The sequence below is a fragment of the Chlorocebus sabaeus genome, chromosome 16, assembly GCF_047675955.1.
Source record: "Chlorocebus sabaeus isolate Y175 chromosome 16, mChlSab1.0.hap1, whole genome shotgun sequence".
NCBI classification, from domain to species: Eukaryota; Metazoa; Chordata; class Mammalia; order Primates; family Cercopithecidae; genus Chlorocebus; species Chlorocebus sabaeus.
The window spans coordinates 7,392,986-7,416,411 of record NC_132919.1 but is presented as its reverse complement, the minus strand read 5'-3'; the positions used below and the strand labels follow the sequence as shown (position 1 = coordinate 7,416,411).

The window sequence follows — 23,426 nt, the reverse complement described above, 5'->3', positions numbered from 1 at the left end:
CCGGCCCCGCCTGCCGGCGCTCAGCAACTCGGCGTGACGTTAGTTCCTGGGCGCTCTGGCGTGCAGCCACCATTGGATAACTCGAACGCCTATCAAGGTGAAGGCCCGCCCCGCAGCCTCATTGGCTGGAGGGCCCGCCTTTCTCGCCGGTACGGAAGTGACATACAGGAGTCAGGCCTCGAGGCCTGGCAGCCATCTTGGGGCCCTGAACTCTCACACGTGCGGAGGCGACAGTGCCTTGGTCATGTGGCTCCGTAGGCCCTATCACGCAAGGGGGGCGAGGTCTCAGCCTCCAGAGGCTTCCGGGCTCTGGGGGTTATCACTTCCCTTTACTTCTGCTCCCGGTCCCCACTGGACTCAAATGTTAATTTGTTTTCCCCTGTAGCAAAGATGGATTCGACACCGCCTGGACGTGTGCCAAGGATGAAGGACTCAAGAGCGATATCCTAGGGACAGGAGGATTCCCCTGGCTGGAGGATGGAGGGATGAAAGAAAACTGTAAAGGGCTTTGGGGTACTATCATGAATCCTGGCTGGTCCCCTCCCCAGTCCCTTGTGTCCAGTTCCCCAGCTTCCCTCTCGGACGCCCTTATTCTTGAGGCATACCTATTTTCCCTCCCTCCTGCCCTCTGCTCCTATCTGGGGGATTTGTTTGGGTGAAGACATGGTGTTGGCAGTGTCTGAGCCAGGGATGGAAAGCTGACCCCTTTAGTCTCAAGAGCCTGGCTGGAAGGTCTGAGCTACGCATATCCACTAATTTGAGGCCCCTTAAGGAAGACCACCACTTAAGTATCAACAAAGGATCCTTTATTGACCAGAGCAGGACCGTGGCATTTATATATATATATATATATATATAAAAAAAAAGTTTGAAGATCTGGCAGGCAGTGATGCTATTGCCCACCCACCACCCCCAGCACTGATTTCCTGCTCCCTGCACAGGGAAAGGGGAGGATGACTGCTCCACCCAGGCCACAGGGCCACACTCCCCTGCAAACAGAGGAAGAAAGGGGCTTTTCTGTAGCCACCCCCTGCCCATCAAAAATCAACAAGTATTCTCTCAAAGAAAAAAAAAATACAGAAATTGAAACATTTAAATATGAAAAACCAAAGGGAACTGAGTGGGAAGGGGCGAGAGAGGAAAGGGACTGGAGTTTCCTGGGAAGGGACTCCTAGGTCCCCCTTCCCATTAATGGGCTTGGGGTCTGGGGTACGAGGCTCACACAGTGAGTTTGCAGTGACACAGCTCCTTGTAGATCTGCCGACGAAGTTTGGGCATGTCCTGCTGGGTGAAGCTGAATGGCTGAGACAGGGCCAGATGCTTGCAATACTGGGTGTTAACAAAGCAGGCCATGAGAAACCCCCGTGTCAGGACCTGTGCTACACATTTCATATGAGATGTGTCTCCATCTTTCAGAGAACATGCCCACTTCACATACAAAGGGAGTCAGGGTCCCATAGCCTGGGGTTCAAAAACAGCCTGACTCTAAAGCTAATGGTCTTACTTGGTACATGACAGAATGTTTTAGATGGAGAAAATACACTGAGTTGGAGGTTAGCAGGGAGCTCTATCAAGGCCAGAGGCCCAAGACCAGACACCCAGTCCCAATGTGGGATGAAGAAGCCCAGAAGAGGACCAGTGAAGCCAGGGTCTTGGTGTTCTAAAACAGATTACTTCCTGCTCCACAACTGACTATGAGCCAAATGAGGGGATACAGAACAGCCTCCCAACCCTTTAACCCAACTGACTTCAGAGCTAGAGGAGGTGGCCCCATCATCTGCTTACCTGCAACACAAAAGCACCACAGTCACTGTCATTATTCTGCCTGGCCACATTCTAGAGAAGAGAAAAAAAGCAGGCCCTTCACATGGAGACTCCCAGGGGTAGGGCTTCAATTTCTGCCTTCTACCACTATCCCCACGAACACCCTATACCCCTTCCTCAGGAAACTCACCATTTTGAAGTAACCTTTCCAGCCCTGGTGGAAATCCAGTCGGTCTTTCTTTACCGCCTCTGCCTGCAGATACTTGGCAATATGCTACGTGGGTGGGGAAAGAGAGAAAGTGATGCCCTAAATCTCCCAAATGAACACAGTATGGTGGGTAGTGGTGGCAGACATCACGCCCAGGTCACCCCTCAAAGGCCCAAAGCCCACCCTTCTTCCTGCAATGCCTTGCCACTGCACCTCCCCACGTTTTGCCCATCTCTCTCCTACCCCCTCAAACCTTAGGGCAGCGGCGGTTTAGGGTACGCTGCGAGTCAAAATAGGTGATGGTGCGTCGCCTCACATCGACAGAGATGAGGGACCAATGCACCTCCAGGTGGATGGGGATTAGCAGTAGCTCCTTATTGAAGATGTCCACCTAAAGAGACAGTGCCACAGGTCAGGTACAACACACAGAAGTCTTGCTTTTTGCCATGAAGGTTCTAGAGAGGAACAGAGACACAGGCAAGGGAGCCAAGTGAAAGAACAGAAGACCCAGGCCCTAGATCGTGGGCAAGCTCAGGATCTGCATGTTTCGGCTCTTCGGGGTAAGGGAGGAAGGTCGGACAATGGAGGTGACATCAGAACGAACACTTGAGAATCCATGATGGGCAGGCACTTTTCACACTTTAAAGGGAGAAGTACTTAGCAGCTAAGAACCCAGGCCCAGGATTCTGCAGCTTGCCAGAATTCAAATCCAGCTCCTCCATTTACTGGCTTATGACTGGGCAACCTACTTAATAACCTTCTATACCTCAGTTTCCTTATCTGCCAGAGAATGAAAATAGTAGTACCTACACCTCGATCCATTTGTTATGAGGATTAAACTAGTGAATATCTATAATACACTTAGAACAACATACAGCACAAAGTAAACACTCAGTTAATGCTCATAACAATCCTACCAGGAAGTTCTCACATTCAACCTAAGAGATGAGGAAATTGCAGCTTGGAAAGTAGTGACTTGCACAAGGTCATAAAAGAAAGAAATGACAGAAGTGGGACTCAAACTCAGTATGAAGAAGGCCAACACGTTTTTCACTGTGTGTCACCACCCTTCCCTCTACTGGGAGAAGTGGAAGAAGATCCCTGAGGGTGTAAGCTCTTGAATTTGAGGACTGAAATTAAGGAATGCTAGAGCCAATCATCCTGCCTAGCTGTAGAAATTTCCTGGCCTTTGAATGGGAGGGCAGGGAAACCACAGAACTCTTGACTTTCCTCCCACAACCTGTTCCTCTTCCACTTTTCCCGTTACATAGGCCAAAAACCTAGGCATCATCCTCCACTTCTATCTTTTTCTTCGTTTCCCTCATCCAACCTGTGGAGGAAAAGACAAATCTTTCCTACCATACTCTCACAACACAAAATACTTCTGTAACCTGTGGTCACCAAGAAGTGTGTGGGGCTTTCTCTCCACCAATGACCAAGCAAGCAATTTTGCAGTGGACACAGCTGGGTATCCCCCAATTCAATTCCAACGCTATCTACCTGGAGATAATGTGTCGCAGGTTTAGGGCTCAGTCTCACAAGGCTGCCCCCAATTCTGATGTCAGTCCTAAGCCCCAGGTTTTTTTATCTGTGCTTCTCACCAACTGGTTAGATCAGCGTTCCCATGACCCCCTCCCTGAATTTGATTAATTTGCTAGAGCAGCTGACAGAACTCATGGAAACACATTTAGCAGTTTATTACAAAGGGTAGTACAGAGTACAGATGAAAAGATGCACAGGGCAAGGTACTGGGAAGAGGCCTGGAGGCCATCCTGCGGGAACCTCCATGCCTTCAGTTATCTAGAATGTCTCCAAACTCCTCCTCTCGGGGGTTTTTTTTTTCCGTTCTTTTTTGAGAAAGAGTCTCACTCTGTCACCAAGGCTGGAGTGCAGCAGCACTATCTCCACTCACTGCAACCTCTGCCTCGGGGGTTCAAGCAATTCTCCTGCCTCAGCCTCCTGGGGACTACAGGCACCCACCACCATGCCCAGCTAATTTTCATATTTTTAGTAGAGTCAGGGTTTCACCATGTTGGCCAGGCTGGTCTCAATCTCTTGACCTTGCAATCTGCCCACGTCGGCCTCCCAAAGTGCTGGGATTACAGGCCTGAGCTACCATGCCCGGCCACTTTCAGGTTTTTACAGAGGCTTCACTACTAGGCATGACTGATTAAATCACTGATCCTCAGTGATTGCTTTAACCTTCAGCCCCTTTCCCCTCCCTGGAAGCTGGTGGGGGTGAGGCTGAAAGTTCTAACCCTCTAATCATGAAGCCACCTAGAGGGGCTAGCCATGAATCAACTCATCAGCATACAAAACACACATCACTGGAGATTCCAAGGATTTTACAAGTAGAATGCCAGGAGCCTGGTCAGGAGACCAAATACGTATCTCTCAGTATCACAGAGCCTGTCAGTCCTACTGGTTTTACTTGTAAAATGTATCCTACGTAAAACTACTCTCTCTCTCTCTTCCTTTAGCACTCCAGTTCAGTTTCTCACCTGGACTACTGTGCTCTGTTCCTGCTTCCGTTCTTGCCCCCCTTCAATCTATCATTGAGACAGGAGTTTAAAACAGAAAACTCAATGGCTTCTCAGTATGCACACAATACAATCCCCCTCCTCAGCCTACTGTGTATGTCGTGTGTCCTACATGACCTACTCTCTGACCGAATTTTCTATCGGTCTCCCTTTGCTCACTCTGTGCCAACTACACAGGTCACCCCCACAAGCCCTCTGTTCTTTTCACTATGGGTCTTGTGTACTTGCTGGTCCCTTTGCCTAAACACTCCTCTCCCAGATCTGAAAATGGCTGGCTGCTCATCATCCAAGTCTCAGCTATGAGAGGCCTTCCTAGACCACCCAATCTAAAGTACCCACTTTCCACACTATCCCAGTACTCTGGGTTTTTTTTTTTTTTTGAGACAGTTTTGCTCTTGTTGCCCCAGGCTGGAGTGCAATGATGGGGTCTCGGCTCACTGCAACCTCTGCCTCCCAGGTTCATGCAATTCTCCTGCCTCAGCCTCCCGGAATAGCGGGGCTTATTAACAGGCCATCTGCCACCACACAGGGCTAATTTTTGTATTTTTAATAGAGATAGGGTTTCTCAATGTCGGCCAGACTAGTCTCGAACTCCTGACCTCAGGTGATCCACCCAAGTTGGCCTTCCAAAGTGCTGGGATTACAGGCGTGAGTCACTGCACCCGGCCTCACATTACTCTGTTTTGATCTGCCCACAGCACTTATCGCTAGCTGCAATTTAACTGTATTCTCACTCCGCAAGGGTAAGTTTTCCTTATTTAATACTGTATCTTTAGTGCCTACACACACAGGAGACGTTTAATCTTTGACAGACTGAACAGTCAGGGAAAGGGCTCATAGAAAACAAGACTCTCATTCTTTAGAGGCAAAGGCATTACACAAGTAGATGTCAATTCAAAACTCACGTTTTTGGTCCACCTTTTCACCCCATCATAACCCTTGGTACGGAGTTTATCATAGAAGAAACTATTGAAGAAATGCACCTGTGCCAATGACACGAAAAAGCTCAATGGAATTAAAAGACCTCAGACTCTCCCACTAAGTCTCCCCTCCTCAGTCCACTGACAGTAAAAACAAATTCTGGGTTTTTGGTTTTTTTTTCTTTTTTGGGGTAGAGACAGGGTCTCCCTATGTTGCCCAGGTTGGTCTCAAACTCCTGGCCTCAAGCAATCTGTCTGCCTGCCTGCATCGGCCTCCCAGAGCATTGAGATTATAGGCATAAGTCAACAAACCAGGCCTTTTTTGAGGCAGGGCCTTGCTCTGTCGCCCAGGCTGGAGTGCAGTGGCATGATTTCGACTCACTGCAACCTCCACCTCCCAGGTTTAAGCAATTCTCCCGCCTCACCCTCCCGAGTAGCTGGGACTACAGGCACCTGCCACTACACCCAGCTAACTTTTTCGTATTTTTAGTAGAGACAAGGTTTCACCAGGCTGAAACCTTGGCCAGGCTGGTCTCGAACTGCTGACCTCAGGTGATCCCTCTGCCTTGGCCTCCCAAAGTGCTGGGATTACAGGGATGAGTCACCACACCCAAACTTGTTGTCTTTTTTTTTTTTTTTTGAGACAGAATTCTGCTCTTGTTGCCCAGGCAGGAGTGCAATGGCGTGAGCTCGATTCACCGCAACCTCCGCCTCCCAGGTTCAAGCAATTCTCCTCCCTCAGCCTCCTGAGTAACTGGGATTACAGGCATGCACCACCATGCCCAGCTAATTTTGTATTTTTAGTAGAGATAGGGTTTCTCCATGTTGGTCAGTCTGGTCTTGAACTCCCAACCTCAGGTGATCTGCCCGCCTTAGCCTCCGAAAGTGCTGGGATTACAGGCACGAGCCACCATGCCTGGCAGCCTTTTTTGTTTTTTTAACCTTGTTTTACAATAGGATCCCATCCCGATTCTTGGGGCTGGCCATAGGGAAAAACACTAAATACCGGCAGAAAGGAAAACAACTGATATATCCAGGGCCAAGATTACAGATTTGAAATTAATACACTACCACTATCACCTCTCTCCCTGAAACAGAGACCCTCTCTATGTAAAATGAAAAGAATGAAACGAGCTTAAAAAGCTGCTTAAAACTGCAGAAGTTCTTCTGGGTACTGACCTATCTGGTTGGGCCTACCTTTTCAGGGACTGTGTCCATGACCAGGTCTCCATACATGTTCATCACCTGGGGAGAAGATGGGAGGCAGCTTGCCATGGAGGGTGCGGCATGGGTACAGGGCTCCCCCATGCAGAGGGCCCCAGACACCCTGCTCCCTGAATCCCCTCTCAGGCCTGTTTCTCTACCCTTTCTCACCTGGTCATTGAGCCAGTTCTGTCCATACAAGGTCCCCAAGTCATCCATGGTCAGCACATGCCGCTTATAGGCCACACGGAAGCCCCTCACCATGGCATTGCCGGGCATCCGCTGGTATGACTGGATCAGCTGCAACACCAGGCCCTTCCTGAGTAGGCCAAGGGTGGAGTCACACAAAAGTTGATGCAGCTGGGGCACACAGAAATACCTACTACTCCCTAGAATACAAATTCTAACTGACCCCCTTTTATTCGGCTCATGATGGGTCCTTCTGAGGACCCACGAAAGGCCCATTCCCCAGAAAGAAGAACATGACTACTCAAGTAGAACATGTCAGGGTCCCAGGTAAAGACTCTCCCATCAGCTTCCAAGGACTCGGCACCTTGCCTGCAGAGTCCTCCCCTTCAGCTCTAGCTTCCTCCTCCCCCAAGTACAGCCCTATGGGAGAAAAGGCAGCAGTATTCTCTCTACGTCCCTGAGGCCCCAGCCCTCCTTTGAAGGAGGGCTTTCAAGCCTCACCTGGAAGGCGTGGAAAACTCCTGCTGGAAAATGTCCTCCAATTTCTCCACTACCTCATCAGTGCTGAGGGGTATGAGGCTGCCATATGTTTGAAGGAATTCGTCCAAGATGCCTGGTGGAAAGGGAGAGAGGAGGGGTAAGGCCTCCAGACTTGACTTTAGGAGTCGGTGGAGGCAGAGGCTAGTTGCTCAAGGGCTCCTTACTCTGTACGCAGGTCACATGCTCCTCTCGCAGGGGGCTGTGCTGGCCAGCTTTCTCCCCAGGCCTCTCTGCCTCTTCTGCCATGCCCAAATCTGAGCCCTGAAAAAGCTCCTGGGCTACATGGTCCCCGATGCTGCACACATTGCTGATGAGGATGCTGGCATCAGGGGGTGCCAAGCTGCGCTCCCCTTCTGGCCCAGATGGTCCCCCAAAACCGTTGGGCAGAGTACATGAAAGGAGGCCTATAGGGCAGGGGAAATGGAATGGGCATGAGAGATTGGCCTAGGGGAAAGGACAATGGGATGCACACGGTTAACTCATGCACGCAAAGAAGACCGCAAGAAGGATACACTGAAGCAGAATCCACCAATGTCAATCCCACTCCAAGAAACGGGGACCCCATAAGCATGAGATAAACATGTCCAAGAAATTCTACAGGGACGGAGAGAGTTCCTACTCATAGACAGAAGAAAGAAAAAGGATTAGCAATTAGACATGAAAACTTCAGGGATATCTGTCACCACCATATGCCAAACACCTAGCATAGTACCCAGCATATTGTAATGGCTCAATGAATACTTGAATATGTAATAAAGACGTAGAAAGCCTGAAATTGTTTGGCTGGAGTTCTCCGAAAGGGAAGTATTATTTCACAACTGTAAGACGATGTACTCCACTACCGGGAGAGATCCCATCCCACCACTGTGGGAGTGCTACTCTCTGGAGATGTACACACAGGGGTTCTTATACGGAGAGGCTGACGAGGGATTTTGCGTGGACAGGATTTTTCTAAACCACAGCTCCCCTTTCTCATCTGCGCTCAAGACCACCGGATACCTACTTAGGGAATCTGTTTCCTAGTTCTGACTGGGAAACAGCCAGGCTCACTCCCAAGCTTACTTTCTGCTCAAAGTGGGGCTTAATGGAGATATTTTGCAGCTCTTCTGGAGCTGTCACTCTGCCATCCTACTTTCCCAAAGCCCAACTCTCACCACGGCAACAGGCTCCTGGTGCTCCAGGCTCTTACCCCTCCCTAACCCCTTTCCCCCCATCCCCACCCCACACCCCTTTCCCACCTTACCCGAGTCAGGGTCCAGAGGAGACTTTGGAGTCCACCTGAGTCCATCTTCCTCCATGGGGGGCCCAGAGGGCACTGGTGGAGACCCTCTCACCCCATCCTCAGCCATGAGAGCACCTAGCAGACCCAGCCGGGGTGGAGGTGGCCCCCGGGGAGAGTCAAAACGACAACAGGGGGATGGCACCTGTGGCGTCGCACCCCCTTCCTGGGGTGAAAGATGGTTCTTGGGGTGTGCAAGGCCCCGCCGCCGGCCCCGGTGGCGCCCCCAAAGCTTCCAGTGGAATGTCAGCGAGGTGCTTTTTGAGTAGAGCAGCATCCGGAAGGCTCTCATGGCTCGACGGCGGCGCTGTGAGCAGGTTTTTCGATGAGTGGGGCGGGAAGGGCGGGGCCGCTGGGAGGTTCCCAGCTGACTCCATCTGGGGGGCAGCCTCCAAGCTGCCACTTCCTCCTCTTCATCTTCATCCTCCTCCTCCTCCTCTTCCTCCTCCTCTTCACTTGCTGAGGCATCAAAAGAGGGTCGGGGGACAGGGAGGCGTCTGGCTGGCACTGTGGTCCCTGACCCAGGATCTGGCCCAAACCCTCCACCTGACTTGAGTCGGGGTTTGGGAGGTGGGGGCCAACGAAGACGCTCCCGCCTGGGACTTGAGTAAGCTGGGGGTATGCCGGGTCCAGGAGGCTCAGGCCCCCAGGACCCGGTCCCTTGTATAGTCTCTTTCATCTTCCAGTACCCTGAAAAACAAAGATCAAGAATATCAAAATCTAAGCATCACGCCAGCGCAGATCCTGCCTCTCTTCCTGGCCACGCCTCCTTTAGATTCAGATGCAAATAAAGAAAAACAGAAAAACGCAAAACTCCAAACTTAAGATCTTCCCAGTTAACGCGATCCACAAGGGGCCCTTTAGGGTCTGTGCCATCATCTCTCCCCAGTTCAGAGACAAGGGAAAATGGCTAAGCACCAGACCTCAGAAATCTTATTTCTAAGATCCCCAGGCCAAACCCAATAGCAATGCCTGGTTCTACGTCTTTATTTTAATACCACCAGGGCTGTCCTTTGAGGGCCCAATAAGGGCAATTTCTTTCCTCAGGGACATGAAAACCGTGGTACCTGAGGAGAATGCAACTTGCACGTGGAAACTGTGGGCTGGAGTGGGAGACAGTTCTCTAACACCCTGGATGAACGGGGGGCGTGGGAAGGCTGCGGTCATCTCAGGTGCGGATGCCAAGGCTATGATTCAGGGGCAGAGGCTGATGAACGGGGAAGCACTTTGAAGGAAACTTAAAGGGAACTGAATCAAGGCGCTGGGACAGAACGGAACGCACGAGCCAGGCCGGGCCAGCCCCCTCCTACTTCATCCTCGGGGACCAGAATGCAACCCGGCACCAGTCCGGTGCCACGGGCTTGGATGGCTGGGTGCACACGGGCCTTAAGAAGCCCTTTTGCGGGCCTCTGGGCCCCGGTTGGGTAGAAGCGAGGCCCAGGAATGGGAGAGGCCAAGGCAGGGCTGGGGGGAGGGGAGGGGGCGTCCTCACCGCGAGCGGGGAAGCCGGGCAGACGGGCCCAAGGGCGGGCGTCTCCGGCCTCAAGCTTCCCGGCTCATCTCTCCGGCGACCGCGGCGGCCCCGCCACTCCTGCTGTCTTCAGGCGCAGCCGTCTCAATTCAGGATTCCAACGCTTCTGGGCCGCGTGCCGCGCCGCCGAACACCCCGCCGCGCCGCCTCTGGCTCTGCTTCAGCTTCAGCTTCCACCTCCACCTCCGCCACCGCCACCGCCACCACCAGCACCACCGCCACCACCAGCGCCACCGCCGCCGCCACTCCTCCCCCCCTCCTCCTCCTTCCCCTCCCGCGAGCCCCGGGCCCACCGGCAGTGGCGGCGCACGATTAGTACGTCACACCCGGCGAAGAGCGCCGGCGCGGCCACCAAGCTCCCAGTCCCGCCTACCCGAGGACGCCGGCGCCACGGGACCGGCCCGCCCACAGCGGTACACAGGACTGCGCCTGCGCACATCTGCCTCCCGGCCGCGCGTGGTGTCCCAGCCACTTTCCCTTTTGCGCCGCGCGCTGTCTTCTCCGCTCTCGCCGGCCTGACCCTAGCGGCGCCCCTAGTACCTTGGTCCGGCGGCGGGCGCGCCACAGGAGAGCCAGGAGGGCGGGAGATCCCCGTACGAGGACCGGGCTGAGGCGAGGCAGTGGGGGAAATGGAGCCGGGGTATCATTCATTCTCTTTTATTTAACTTTAAGCAGGGCTTGATCAGAAAGAAGAGCTCAGAGGAGTGAGGCAACACCAACACCAGGGCGTACGATACATCCGAGGCTCCCCCGACAGCAGTTCCAGCCCGGAAGGGCTTGGAATGGCCTGCCACGCCGGGGCAATGGAGCGCATGAAAGCCAAACCTTGGGACCCGAAGAGTAATTTGACTGCGAAGGCACCGTCCTCGTCGGGCACCCCCTGTAGACGGGCGCATAATAGATACATCTTTGGAGACAGTGATGGAAACTGGGGTCCGATATTTGGAGAGAATGACGTAGGATAGGGCTTCTTGTGGGGGTGAAGAGGCAGAGGGCACCTGGAGAGAGGTGTGGCATGGAGAACCAGGGGTTTTCCCTAGCAAGAGGGCGGCTTCGTGGACTTCGGCCAACCGGCAGGTGCTTCCCTCGAGCGGCCGCTAGATGGTGCTGCTGTTCTGGATGCTTCCAGTGGTCCCCGACCAGGTCTGGACAATGCCTGGCGCCCGTCCCCCGCCCCTCATCTACACACAGGCAAGAATTCGGAGCTCCATGGGGGACAGAAGCAAGATATCCGTAAAATCAAAGTCTAGGGGGTGGGAATGAAAAGGGAAAAGTGAGGAACCGGGAACCAAACCCAGGAAGACGCCTCTGTTCCTGCACATTCCCTCTCCTTTATATACTCAGCTCTTGGCTGTCTCCAGTATGTACCCACCCTGGTCTTCCAAGCTGGGAGCCACTTTTTATAACACAATCACAGTTTCACAAACCCCAGGAAGGTTCCATGTGGAGAGAGGTTAAGTTTCGCCCTTGCCCGGGGAATTATGACACTTAGAATATCCCCTTGGTGTAAATGGAAGACACCTGAGAAAAGAGAGAAAGTAGATTTGCAGTGAAGCACAGCTATCCAGATGCCCTGTTTCCCCCTGCCTTTCCAGCTCCACCGTTCCTCTACCTCCTGTAAGGACCCAGGCATTCTGCACTTCACTCCTCAGAATGAAGAGGCCCGCCTCTGTTTAGGTTTCCAGCCTCCCTCCAATTGGTAGCTCCCTGCACTGCACCCCCTGTCAGAGATGTCCTGCTTTTGGCTGCCCACACGGCTCTCACCTGCGCTATAGCAGCTGTTGTAGGCCCGGTCCGGGTGGGAGGGCATACTTCTTATACATCGGAATAGAGTCTCTTGCTTTCCTTGGCCTTCTCGAGACACCACCTGACCCATGGTGAAAGTCACGTCTTGAAACAGGACCTGGCAGGGAAGGGAGATGAAGAAAACAGGATGGCCTGGCTCAGTTCTGGGAGGCCTCAGGAGCGATAACGAGGGAAGAAAGAAGGGTCTGCTAGGTTTGGTATGAATAGAGGGGTCAGGAACCCTCAGTATCGGGCCAAAGAGGCCCCTTGTGAAGCTCAGAGTGTGGCGGGGTTACCTGGCTATACAGCAGATAAACTCCAGCATCCCGGATTCGGACACCATATCCTTGGGCCTGTAGGCCTCTCCCACGCCTAAGAGCTGGTTGCCACATCACCTCGGTCACATCGGAGTCATCTGGAGGTGAGAAGTGTGTCGGTCAGGATTTCTTGGCACTCTCAGATGCTTTTTGGTTCTTCCCCTTTCACCTATAAGAACCCCTTGAGCCCAAGTGCCAGCCCGAGAGTTGCTGGTTATTGCCCCTCCCCAAAGCCATTATTTAAAATAGTGCTAACCCTTGGAGGTGGCGTTAATGGGAACCAGGTGCAGGACGGAGTGCTGCTCTGAGGAGAGAAGGAGGGAATCTCAGCCGTGTCCACTTTTCCCCGTTGTGCTGTTGGCAGCCTCCACCCTCACCCTGACTCGGGCTTACAATCCCCATGCTGCTGCACACCTCCCACCCCTGCTGCACCCTGGAAGCCTCACTCTTCTGTTTTTGGGTGAGCACTGCTCTCCTTTTCCGGGATCTCTCCCCATTCTCCCAGGCTTCCAGGGCATCGGAGCTCTGCTCATGGAAAGAGGATCAGGGTTAGATTAAGATGCAAGAGTCCCAGCCAGCCTTCCTTCCCAGCCCTCCCCTGCCCCCGAAATGCCTCAAATCTCTCATGCACCTTTTCCCAGCAACCTGAGTGTTGGTGCTGGCTGCCCTCCAGGATTTGTTAGGTATGAGAAGCATTAACCTTTAACAGTTTCCTTTTCTGGAATGGCCGCGCCCCTGACTTCCAAACCGGAGACCCTCTCTTGCACCCCCTTGAAACTTTGCAGACCAGGAGGCCCAGAGACCCCCCCATGCTAACCATCCTTCTCTCCCAGACACCCTCCTCCCCTCACTCACCTGCTCCGGGAGACTCTGCCAGGGATACCCTTCTGCCTTCTGGGAGGGCCCTCCTGTCCTCTGCAGCCGGCTCACCTCTCTCCTGAGGCTCTGCAGCTCTGCCTGTTGGGTCAGCAGAGCCATGGCACAAGCCACAGCCCCCAGAGCTGCACCCCAACTCAACCAGAGGGCAACTGAGAGTGCCGGCTCTCTGACCGGAACCCCCATGTTGCCTGGAGGCCCTTTGGGGGCTAGCGAGAAAAGAGATGAGGCTGGCATGAGCTGGGGACCCTGCCAACAGCTGTGGCTTCAAGAGTGGGGTAGCAAGGAGGTGGCGGGGCGGGTAGGGGTACGGGCAGTGGTGCAGAAGGGAAGAAGGTTGTTACGCAAGGAGAAATAAAAAGGAACTTGAGAATAAAAAGGAGGGAGGAGGAAAGCAAGCTAAGGGTACTGTTAGTGCTCCTGGCAATCCGTCGTGGGGCCAGTGTTGCCTTGAGACCCTCCACCCTCCCTCAGCCTCAGGAGAATTAGGTTCCAGTCCCTCTAGGAAGGACGGGGCTGCCAGTGACACCCAGGAGGAACAGCCAGTGCGCAGGAACCCTAGGGCGGCCCCAGGGTTGGGGGAGGGAAGGTTGGCTGGCGAGAGGGCATGGTGCCAGGAGCAGGATGGGGGGCCAAGCTGGGCAGTGTCCAGGGTCAGGGCGAGGGTGAAAGACCCTCTGGCTCAGGCACAGCAGAGATCACTGGGGCGGTTTACTAGGGGTGACTGAAGGTGGGAAAGGAGGGGTGGGCTCGGTGGGGAGGAGAACCAGGGGCACGGAAGCAAGAAACTGGCTGAGTTCTGGGGTTAAGGCTGGGCCGGGTGTGTTGGAATAAGGCCTGCACTACTCCCTGTGCTGAACTTGGCAAGCAGGACTTCCTGTTTCCCGAGAAAAGCTCTTACATAAGGCTCTGGACGAAGAGACAAAGCAGCAGCCCCAAGCCCCCCAGCCACTGCAGGATTCCTCCCCGGCACACAGGGTTCCGGGTTCCCGTGTGCTTGCTGACTCTGACCCCTCCTCCAGGCTGGCTCCTGCCCACCCCACCTCCCAGCAAGGGCCTGTGCCAGCACCTGCTGAATGTCCCGAGGCCACCAAGAGGAAGGGCCCCTGCTCCTCCCAGCCAGGGAGGGATTCCCCCGGAGGAGGAAGTCCGCCTCCTAGGGAAAGGAGGCCGCTTCTGCTGTACCTTGGGCGGACGATTGATTTTTTCCTGGGCAGTGTGCCTTTCTACCTCTGCTCCCACCTGGGGCTTGGAAACATGGAGGTCCCCACCCCCAAGCCTGAACATCATCCTGGAATTCCAGCTGTGCCGCTCCACAACGCCCCCCTTCCCACGGCCCCCATCTACTCTGGGAGTGTCCCCTGAGCCCCAATAAAGAGAGAGACTATGACTTATTCTATTTAATATCCATTTATCAACATTTTGTCACAATAATAATAAAAATAATATCTGTTTTAAAAATCCACAGGGAATTCTCAAGGGAGGAGCTTGTTTTGTTTCTCGCCCCTCACATTTGGGAACTCCTGGCCTAGGCCCAGTCTCTTTGGCTTCCTGCCGCCAGGTCCAGCCCCTCTTAGTGCCTGAAGTGGGGTCTTCTGGACCCATCCTTGCCCACAGAGTACAGTGAACACAATGCCCTGGGGGTCTGTGGCCAGGGGGAGTTGAGATCACTGGGGGCCTCAAAGGGTCAGGGATTGGGGAGCTAGTGAGGTGGAGAGTGGGCGGTGGGGGGCGTTGTAAGATAAGAGTGGGAATACTGTATTTATGTGGGATGGAAAACATGTGAACAGGCCCAGGCAGCCTCTAGAGGGAGGGGCAGGTCTGGAGCAAAGAGCAGCTGAGGGTGGGGCACAGGGGACTGGGGTGCCCAGATAGCTGCCAAGGGGAGCTGGCAGCCTGGGACAACTGTGGGGAGACCAGGGCCCCTCAGTGAACCTGGAAGAGTCCGAAGTAGGTGAGGAAGGGGGCAGCCTTGAGATGGGCCCAGGGGAGGGTGCGGATTCGCAGGGAGGACCCTGGCCGCAGAGCCAACAGCCCAGACACCTGGCAGAGGCGAAGCTGGGGCCCGAGAGAACTCGCTGCAGTGGCTGAGAATTCCTCCAGGCAGCGCAGGGCCAACATGCCATCCACCAGCAAGTCCAGCTTCAGGTAGACAGCCTTCCCCTCGTCAAAGTGCACCTGGGGTGGGGACAATAGGCCAAGTCCAGGCCTCTGCCTGCCCTCGCCTCAATTTCCAATTTCCTCAGTGACACAGGCATCCCATCCCACCCAAACCCCAACTCACCCTCCCAGCCTTGTAGCTGGTCCCCCACTCTTCTGGCAAACCCTTCGCCACTCCCTTACTGCGTTACCAGTGCAGCCAGGTGGGGCTTACCTGACAGTACAGGTAGTAGAGCCCAGCCCGGGTGACTATGAACTCCCCGATCTGGCGGTTGTAGCGCAGAGGGCTGGAGCTGTTGATTCTGGCTTCCTCCCAGCCACTCACTGTCCCGTCCACACCTGAACACAGATGCTCAGAGATAAGGAAATGTCTCTCTACAGGACTCCCCCACACTCCCCAGGGATCCATTGAGCATATGAACGTTCAGTGCCCACTTTACCCAGAAGACACATAGATCACCCCGGGCAAGGGAGAATCCATCCCCTACGGTGCCCACAGTTGACTAGGAAGTTATGTGAAAAAATCTAATGTATATGGCCAGAGACATTCGGGGCAGATTGTCACCTGCAGTCACTTCTGGGGAGAAGAGTAGAACTGAAGGAGAAGTATGAGGGGATTTAAACGTTTGACTTCATGGATATCTATATTATTTGCTGCTTTTATGTTGAGGATGTAAACATACATTATTTGAATTAGTACAACTAAAAATAATAAAATGACACCCAAATGTCCATCAACAAAATGTCTATCCATATAATGGAATATTATTTGGCCATAAAAAGAGTGAAGTACTGATACACGCTATGGCACAGATGCACCTTGAAAACATCATGCTCAGCCAGGCACAGTGGCTCACGCCTGTAATCCCAGCATTTTGAGAGGCCGAGGCAGGCGGATCACCGGAGGTCGGGAGTTCAAGACCAGCCTGGCCAACCTGGTGAAACCCTGTCTCTACTAAAAATACAAAAACTAGCCAAGCATGGTGGCAGGCACCTGTAATCCTAGCTACTTGGGAGGCTGAGGCAGGAGAATTGCTTGAACCCAGGAGGGGGAAGTTGCAGTGAGCCAAGATCGTACCACTGTACTCCAGCCTGGACAACAGAGCTAGACTGTGTCTCCAAAAAATAAAAAGTGATGCTCACTGGGCATTTTTATTTCCACCGATGGGTTCCCACAGCCTGTGCTCTGCAGTCTCCCCAGCACTGAAGTTTCCTTCCCTTCCTTACCCTGCCAACTGCACCATCTGAACAGCAACAGCCCCTCAAACTCATCTTGACCAACGCTGAGCTGACTCCCCTCATCCCACACTTGCTTTACTGTCTGTTTTCCACATTTGGTTCTGCCACCAGGGGGATACTCAAGCGGAACTCCCTCTCCTTTACCCATATCATTCATCGATCAACAGTTCCTATCAATCCTGCCTCTTAAATAGCTCTCTCCCCTGTCTCCCCCATCTGGTGCCTCCGTCTGCTTTTCACAGCATTCCCTGTTTCCATTCTGGCTTCCTCCAGTTTATTCCCTACACAAAGCCACAGAATGAGTCTCTAAGATGCAGATGTAAGCCCACCTCGCCTTCCTCCTTCCGATGGCTCACCTCAGAATAGTTCCCACATGCCACCGTGTGGCCTGGCTTCTGTCTCCAGCCTTATCCCCATCTCGCTCCTCCAGCACTTTCTGCTTCTGCCATGCTGAACTTAAGAGTCCCCCAGCCTCATCATGCTCTGGTCAAACCCAGGGCTTTTGCCCCAGGGGCTGCTTCTGCTTCCACCCACCGTCCTTGACCCCTTGCCTGTCTTGTCTTACGCTCCTACTTCAAGGCCCAGTGGCACCTTGCAATGTAGGGAGGGAATCCCTGACTCCACAGCCGTGTCTGTCTTCCCATGTGTTGCCCAGTATCTTTGGCCACTTTCGTTATTGTTTTTGTCACATTCCACTGTAATTAGAATTTTTTTTTTTTTTGAGATGGAGTCTCACTCTGTCGCCCAGGCTGGAGTGCAGTGGTGCAATCTCGACTCACTGCAGCCTCCGCTTCCCGGGTTCAAGTGATTCTCATGCCTCAGCCTCCCGAGTAGCTAGGATTATAGGCACATGCCACCAAACCTGGCTAATTTTTTTCTTTTTTGTATGTTTGTAGAGACATCATGTTGGCCAGGCTGGTCTCGAACTCCTGACCTCAAGTGATCCACCTGCCTCGGCATCCCAAAGTGCTGAGATTATAGGTGTGAGCCACTGCACCCAACCTGTAATTACAAATTTATATGCTTGTTTCCTCTCCTAGACAATGACTCCTTAAAAATCGGTCTGAGGCCAGGTGCAGTGGCTCACACCTGTAATCTCAGCACTTTGGGAGGCTGAGGCGAGTGGATCATGAGGTCAGGAGATTGAGACCATCCTGGCTAACATGGTGAAACCCCATCTCTCCTAAAACATAAAAAAAATTAGCCAGGTGTGGTGGCAGGTGCCTGTAGTCCCAGCTACTCGGGAGGCTGAGGCAGGAGAATGGCTTGAACCCAGGAGGCAGAGCTTGCAGTAAGCCAAGACTGCGCCACTGCAATCCAGCCTGGGCGACAGAGCGAGACTCTGTCTCAAAAAAAAAAAAGGGGGGGGGTTCTGGATATTAGTTGCTGTGGGCACCTAGCCTGGCCCCTAGCAAACAGTAGGTCTTCAATGCATGTTGAGTCAATGAATGAATGAATGTCTGGATAACTGCCAAAATAAGTGGTCTATACAAAGGGGAGGAAGGCTGACCTGGGCATGAAGAGTAGGGAGGGCAGAGAAGAGAGGACGTTCCTAGCTATGGAGCCAGCCTGAGCAAAGGCTGCTTGTAGCCAAAGGGCATGGTGTGCCAGAACCACGGAGGGCTTGCCTGGTATCATTTGTCTCCAGTCACAGACCTCACCTGGACATTCTGTCCTGCCTGGCAATCTTACATTCCCCCACGAAGCTTGCTTTCATAATCAGCAAGATGAGATTTTGTACCATTTCTCCTCAAATCTCCTGTCTCCGTCTCCCTAGTTGTCCAGAGAACCTAGAAGTCATTGAGCAAAGGCTCCCTCATCTCCCCCCAGCAAATCTACAAACCCACCTGTTCTCTTGTGCTCCTTTGACCCTCTGGTAATGGTGGGAGATGTGTCCTCTCTTCTTTCTGGAAACTTCCCTCTCCCCTTTTTGGATGTGGCCCCTGCATGGACCCCTCACCCCTGCACCAGCCACCTCGCCTTTCATGCAGACCATGTCCAGTACACAGGCACATTCTAGCTGGGTTCAAATCTTGGCTCCACCACTTAGTATCTCATGGCCTCAGACAAGTTGTGTAACCTCCATCTGTAAAATGGAGGTAATTAGAGTATCTTCCTTTTAGGGGTGTTGTGAGGATTAGATAAGACCAAACACAAGTGCCAGACACAGTGCCTATCTCAAGAAAGCCCTCAGTATGTGTTAGTTCAGATAAAAATAGTATTATTCACAGAACTAAACTTTTCCTTGCTCCACACAACCCTCCACCTGCTGGCCTATTTCTCTGCTCCTTGTTACAGAGAAACATCTAAAAAGGCTTGTCCTAGGCCAGGTGCAGTGGCTCATGCTTGTAATCCCAGCACTTTGGGAGGCCGAGGAGGGCGAATCACCTGAGGTCGGGAGTTCAAGACCAGCCTGACCAACATGGAGAAACCCTATCTCTACTAAAAATACAAAATTAGCCAGGTGTGGTGGCGCATGCCTGTAATCTCAGCTACTCAGGAGGCTAAGGCAGGAGAATTGCTTGAACCTGGGAGGCGGAGGTTGTGGTGAGCCGAGATTGCGCCATTGCACTCCAGCCTGGGCAACAAGAGTGAAACTCCGTCTCAAAAAAAAAAAGGTTGTCCCAGCCTCCAGTTCCTTATTTCTCATTTTCTTCTCAACCCAATGCACACTGCCTTCCTGTTCTAACTATGCCACTGAAACCACCCTCCTTAAGGTCAGCAGGACTTTCACATTACCAAACCCAGCCATCATTTCTCTGTTCTCATCTCATGTGACCTCTCAGCTGCATTCAACACAGACAGCCACATCCTCCTTGAAACAGTGGTTTCTCTCAATCCAGCATGCCACCCTGCCTGGGTTTCTTCCTCTCTGTCCGGCTTCTTCTCAGTCTCTCTGGTTTTCCCCTTAGCTCCACTTCGAGATGCCCAAGAGCCTCAGGGCTTCATTCGTGGAGCCCTTCCTTCTCCTCGCGTCTCATCCAATCCTGTGGCTTTAAATGCCATCGATAGACTGGGCACAGGGGCTCACGCCTGTAATCCCAGCACTTTGGGAGGCTGAAGCTGGCAGATCACCTGAGATCAGGAGTTCAAGACCAGCCTGGCCAACATGGTGAAACTCTGTCTCTACTAAAAAATACAAAAATGAGCTGGGTGTGGTGGCGCCTGCCTATAATCTCAGCTACTTGGGAGGCTGAGACAGGAGAATCACTTGGACCCAGGAGGCAGAGGTTGCAGTGAGCCAAGATTGCACCACTACACTCCAGCCTGGGTGACAGAGCGAGACTCTGTCTCAAAAAAAAAAAAAAAAAAAAAAAAAAAAAAGGCCATCCATATGGCCATGACTCCTGGATTTATCCGTCCTGACTTAGCCTGAGCTAGTCGACAATGTCCAGTCATCCATTTGTGGAATTTACTTTATTGTCATTTGTCCACTTGTTTATTTTAGACATCTCAACATTAATAATTATCTTACATACTTCCCACCTATTTCTTCCTTGGTCAACCCCTTTTGGGAAATGGCATCATTCTTCCCAGAGATACCCAAGTTAAACATCTAGAAGCTGGCTGGGTGCGGTGGCTCACGCCTGTAATCCCAGCACTTTGGGAGGCTGAGGCGGGCAGATCACTGGAGGTCAAGAGTTTGAGAACAGCCTGGAAAACATGGCGAAACCCTGTCTCTACTAAAAATACAAAAATTAGCCGGGCGTGGTGGCACACGCCTGTAATCCCAGCTACTTGGGAGGCTGAGGCAGGAGAATCTCTTGAACCTGGGAGGTGGAGGTTGCAGTGAGCTGAGATCGCACCACTGCACTCCAGCCTGGGTGACAGAGTGAGACTCTGTCTTAAAAAAAATTAAAAATCTAGAAGTCATCTGTGATTCCTCCCTTTCTTTCATTCTTCACCTCCAACCCATAAGTCAGTAATATCTTCAGGTCACAGGATGAACCCATCCACTTCTCACCATCTCTGCTGTGAACCCCTCGGCTGAGCACCCCTCAGGCCTCCCCGCCTCTCACAGTGGAAGGGCATTCTGGGTGAGGGGATGGTATGTGCAAAGTCCAGAAGAGGCACACCGGGGGGCAGGGGTGTCAGCCCAGCAAGCATGAAGACAGCGTAAGAGTGCAGGGAAATTAGGTTGAGACCAGACCACGAAGAGACCGGAAGCCATGTAGAGAGCCAATACCATAAGAAAAGTGAAGTTTAGGGGCTCAGCATGGCAGCATAGGTTGGATGGAGTGGAGGGGTGTGGAGGGTGTGGAGTGGGGAAGGAGCAAGAGGCTGCGTATCAGGTTCTGAGGTCACGGTGCTGAAGTAGAGGGTGGGGTAGAAATGAAAAAGATGAGCAGACACTAGCAGCATTTTGAGAAAAAGATCATCAGGACATGGAATATGGAGGAGAAAAAAAAAAAGAATGAAAAGTGCTTCTTGGAGAAGAATGAGGGCTGAAGGAGAGAGCCGGGGCAGTGATTTGCTGGGGGAGCTGGGCAGAGTTCTGGGGAAAGGCAGGGGTCGTTCGTGGGGTTGCATGCCTGGGTCACAGAGAGAACCAAGACCTTCATGAACTGGCTTCTGTGGTTCTGAGACTGATGGCAGGGAAAGGAGTGGGAGGTCAAAGGTTTTAAGGGGCCCTTTTCCCAGGAGGCCAGTGCTGTTGGGGGTATGGAGTCTCACCCGCCTGCGCTCCATCCTGTCCAGGTCGTGGATGAACTGCAAAGCACAGGAAAGGGTTGATGAGACCTGCCTTGCCCCTCTGCCACCTGCCCCTCTTCTCCCAGGTATGGCTCACCCATCACCCACCTTCATAATGGGCTGCGATCGCTCTTCGAGCCCGTGTTTTCCGGCCTTTAGGTGCTGAGGATCAAGGGAAGACAGATGAACAAAGCGGGCCCTACTGGGGGTCCCAGAGCCACTCTCCCAGCCCCGTTCCCCTCTCAGGAAGCCTGGCATCCTTATTCTTGTCCAGACTCCTGGCCTTAGAATCTCAGGCCTCATCTTCCTCGGTAAATAGAGTGACTATAATTTGTCATCCACACTGGGATACTTCTGAGAGCAAAACGGGAAGCTGCTACTAATCACACTGAGATAACAGGTGGGTGTCAGGACAGTTGCATGCCGACTTGGACATGTGGTCATTAGGCCACGCCATCATCCCATTCCTAAGTCTCTTTGCCTACTGGGGTCCAGGCCTCCGACTCCCCAGCCTAGTCTCCATCAGGATCCCAGTAGTTCTTCTAACTCATGGCCACCCCGCCTTCCTGTTTGGGGTAGGGTCTGAAGGAGTACATCCATGTGACAGAAGAAGCTTCACAGGAGGGCGAGAATCCCTAGGTTTGAGTCTTGGCTGCTTAGCTGCGTGACTCTGAGCCTCCTTTCACCCTCCGTGCCTCAGTTTCTCCCTGTGGATAATGGCTTTTGCTCTGCCCGCTTCCTGAGGTTGGGATAGAGGGATACTCACCACTTCTGCGAGGCCGAACTAGTCGGTTCAGGAAAGGCACAGGATCCCGACTTTCTTCTGCCTGGGGATTCAGTTCCTAGGGGAATTAGGGCAGGGTTCAACCAGGGACTCCCAGAGATATAAAGTGAGACAGACGGGGCCTGTCAGGAGAGCCACCAGCCAGCAATAGGCACAGAAGTCTTAGGGACAGATTAAGCCCCTCAGCCAACTACAGCTGGGGCCCCAGGCAAAGGCGAGGCTGGGAGTCAGGCCCCAGGTCTCACCCTTTCCTCTAGACCAGCTACACTTTCCCACGCACAACCAATGCAGACCCTGCACTCAGCTGACACATTGCACACACGCCCACACCCAGTCACCAAGCATAGGGGACACGCACCCTGTACACAACCACACCCCTCTTCCACACAGACTCACATATCTCATACATCCAGGTCACCCCCAGCCAATAAACACCTCAGACTCAGGGGGCACAACCCCAGCACAAACCCCTCACACAGAGTTGTCACCACGCACACACACCCCTACAGACACACACCCTGCACACACCTCGTGTGCGGCTGGCACAGTTGCACACACCTGCAGCCTCAGCTGTGCACACTTCCCGTGGCCCAGCAGCCTGCAGACCGCGCCCACGCCCACTCACCGATGGGTCCTGGTCTTCCTCTGCCACCAGCTCCTCCTGGGCAGGCTCCTGCTGGGAAGAAGGCAGCGTCACCCTGTGCCTCTCCACCTGACATCTCGCCCTCCACCCATCCTCCCTTCCCCTTGCCTTCAGCCCACCCGGCCCCCAGCGGCCCCTCTGCAGTCTCAGCTCCTGATGTGCCCAAGAAGGGGTGCGCAGCGGGGCCTCACCTGGGCGGACAGCGATGCCCGGCTCCCCAGGCTGACCACGGCCAGCAGGAGGCCGAGGCAGGCCAGCGCCAGGCCCAGGCCCAGCGCGAGCGGGACCAGCAGGGCGGTGCCCGGCTCCCCCCGGCGCCCCCTCCGCCTCTGGCTCCGACGGGCGGCCATGGGGGCGGGGGGCTGTGCCTGCCTCACCGCCCCCCCATCCCGGGACCCGAGGGATCGGGGGAGGGGGAGCCGGCGGGCGGATCGGGCTGGGGAGAGGGAGGGGCAAGGGAAACGGGGCGGGAGGGGGCGCTGGGGACAGGAAGCCGGACGCTGTGTGTGATTAAACTCCGAGCCTCTGGCTGGGCGCTGTGCGTGCAGCAGACGGAATGGGCGCCCACCCGACCTCCGAGCGCCCAGCCCGGGCGTGCCCCACCGGGGCGAGGTCCGTTGTGTGCGGCCGCGGCAGCGACGGGGCTGTGCGTGTGCGGGCACCTCCTGCGGGGAGGTGGGGAACTCAGGAAGGCCTGTTGGTTCAGATTCTTCTGTGTCCCTGTGTCTTCAGCAATAAGGACGCTCCTTTCCTCCA

The 23,426-nt window shown here is 53.7% G+C and overlaps 3 protein-coding genes across 8 annotated transcripts; all 3 read right to left on the bottom strand.

Annotated features, from left to right (window-relative positions):
* Nucleotides 1-784: 784 nt before the first annotated feature.
* Nucleotides 785-10,380, bottom strand: SENP3 (SUMO specific peptidase 3). Its single transcript, XM_008010176.3, has 11 exons — nt 10,136-10,380; nt 8,608-9,333; nt 7,529-7,768; nt 7,326-7,437; nt 6,807-6,954; nt 6,630-6,677; nt 5,418-5,495; nt 2,226-2,363; nt 1,955-2,038; nt 1,786-1,836; nt 785-1,329 (listed from the first exon to the last, which is right to left on the bottom strand). The coding sequence occupies exons 2-11, from the start codon at nt 9,320-9,322 to the stop codon at nt 1,219-1,221; spliced, it is 1,725 nt and encodes a 574-aa protein (XP_008008367.1). The 5' UTR covers nt 9,323-9,333; nt 10,136-10,380; the 3' UTR covers nt 785-1,218.
* A 435-nt stretch (nt 10,381-10,815) lies between these two features.
* On the bottom strand, nt 10,816-14,251 carry TNFSF13 (TNF superfamily member 13). 5 transcript variants are annotated; one of them, XM_008010164.3, is made up of 7 exons: nt 14,222-14,251; nt 13,132-13,361; nt 12,723-12,801; nt 12,533-12,580; nt 12,256-12,374; nt 11,939-12,077; nt 10,816-11,695 (listed from the first exon to the last, which is right to left on the bottom strand). In XM_008010164.3, the coding sequence occupies exons 2-7, from the start codon at nt 13,336-13,338 to the stop codon at nt 11,586-11,588; spliced, it is 702 nt and encodes a 233-aa protein (XP_008008355.1). In that variant the 5' UTR covers nt 13,339-13,361; nt 14,222-14,251; the 3' UTR covers nt 10,816-11,585. The 5 variants fall into 5 exon arrangements, with proteins under 5 accessions (XP_008008355.1, XP_008008353.1, XP_037843794.1 ...); XM_008010162.3 differs by lacking the exon at nt 14,222-14,251 and having other exon boundaries at nt 10,816-11,420; nt 11,602-11,695; nt 13,132-13,680; XM_037987866.2 differs by lacking the exon at nt 14,222-14,251 and having other exon boundaries at nt 10,816-11,420; nt 11,547-11,695; nt 13,132-13,618.
* A 286-nt stretch (nt 14,252-14,537) lies between these two features.
* Nucleotides 14,538-23,130, bottom strand: TNFSF12 (TNF superfamily member 12). 2 transcript variants are annotated; one of them, XM_008010155.3, is made up of 7 exons: nt 22,862-23,130; nt 22,653-22,703; nt 22,010-22,085; nt 21,352-21,405; nt 21,226-21,261; nt 15,527-15,651; nt 14,538-15,330 (listed from the first exon to the last, which is right to left on the bottom strand). In XM_008010155.3, the coding sequence occupies exons 1-7, from the start codon at nt 23,018-23,020 to the stop codon at nt 15,079-15,081; spliced, it is 753 nt and encodes a 250-aa protein (XP_008008346.1). In that variant the 5' UTR covers nt 23,021-23,130; the 3' UTR covers nt 14,538-15,078. The 2 variants fall into 2 exon arrangements, with proteins under 2 accessions (XP_008008346.1, XP_008008347.1); XM_008010156.3 differs by having other exon boundaries at nt 22,653-22,700.
* Nucleotides 23,131-23,426: the final 296 nt, after the last annotated feature.

Coding starts and splice junctions, on each gene's coding strand:
- SENP3 (XM_008010176.3), bottom strand. CDS start 9,322: ATGAAAGAGACTATACAAGGGACCGGGTCCTGGGGGCCTGAGCCTCCT. Junction 6,955..7,325: donor GAGTTTTCCACGCCTTCCAG/GTGAGGCTTGAA, acceptor TGGCCTACTCAG/GAAGGGCCTGGTGTTGCAGC. Junction 5,496..6,629: donor TGGACACAGTCCCTGAAAAG/GTAGGCCCAACC, acceptor TCATTGGCACAG/GTGCATTTCTTCAATAGTTT.
- TNFSF13 (XM_008010161.3), bottom strand. CDS start 13,389: ATGCCAGCCTCATCTCTTTTCTCGCTAGCCCCCAAAGGGCCTCCAGGC. Junction 12,375..12,532: donor CATTAACGCCACCTCCAAGG/GTTAGCACTATT, acceptor TCTCACCTCCAG/ATGACTCCGATGTGACCGAG. Junction 12,078..12,255: donor TTTATCTGCTGTATAGCCAG/GTAACCCCGCCA, acceptor CTTCCCTGCCAG/GTCCTGTTTCAAGACGTGAC.
- TNFSF12 (XM_008010155.3), bottom strand. CDS start 23,020: ATGGCCGCCCGTCGGAGCCAGAGGCGGAGGGGGCGCCGGGGGGAGCCG. Junction 21,406..22,009: donor AGTTCGGCCTCGCAGAAGTG/GTGAGTATCCCT, acceptor CTTGATCCTCAG/CACCTAAAGGCCGGAAAACA. Junction 21,262..21,351: donor GATCGCAGCCCATTATGAAG/GTGGGTGATGGG, acceptor TGTGCTTTGCAG/TTCATCCACGACCTGGACAG.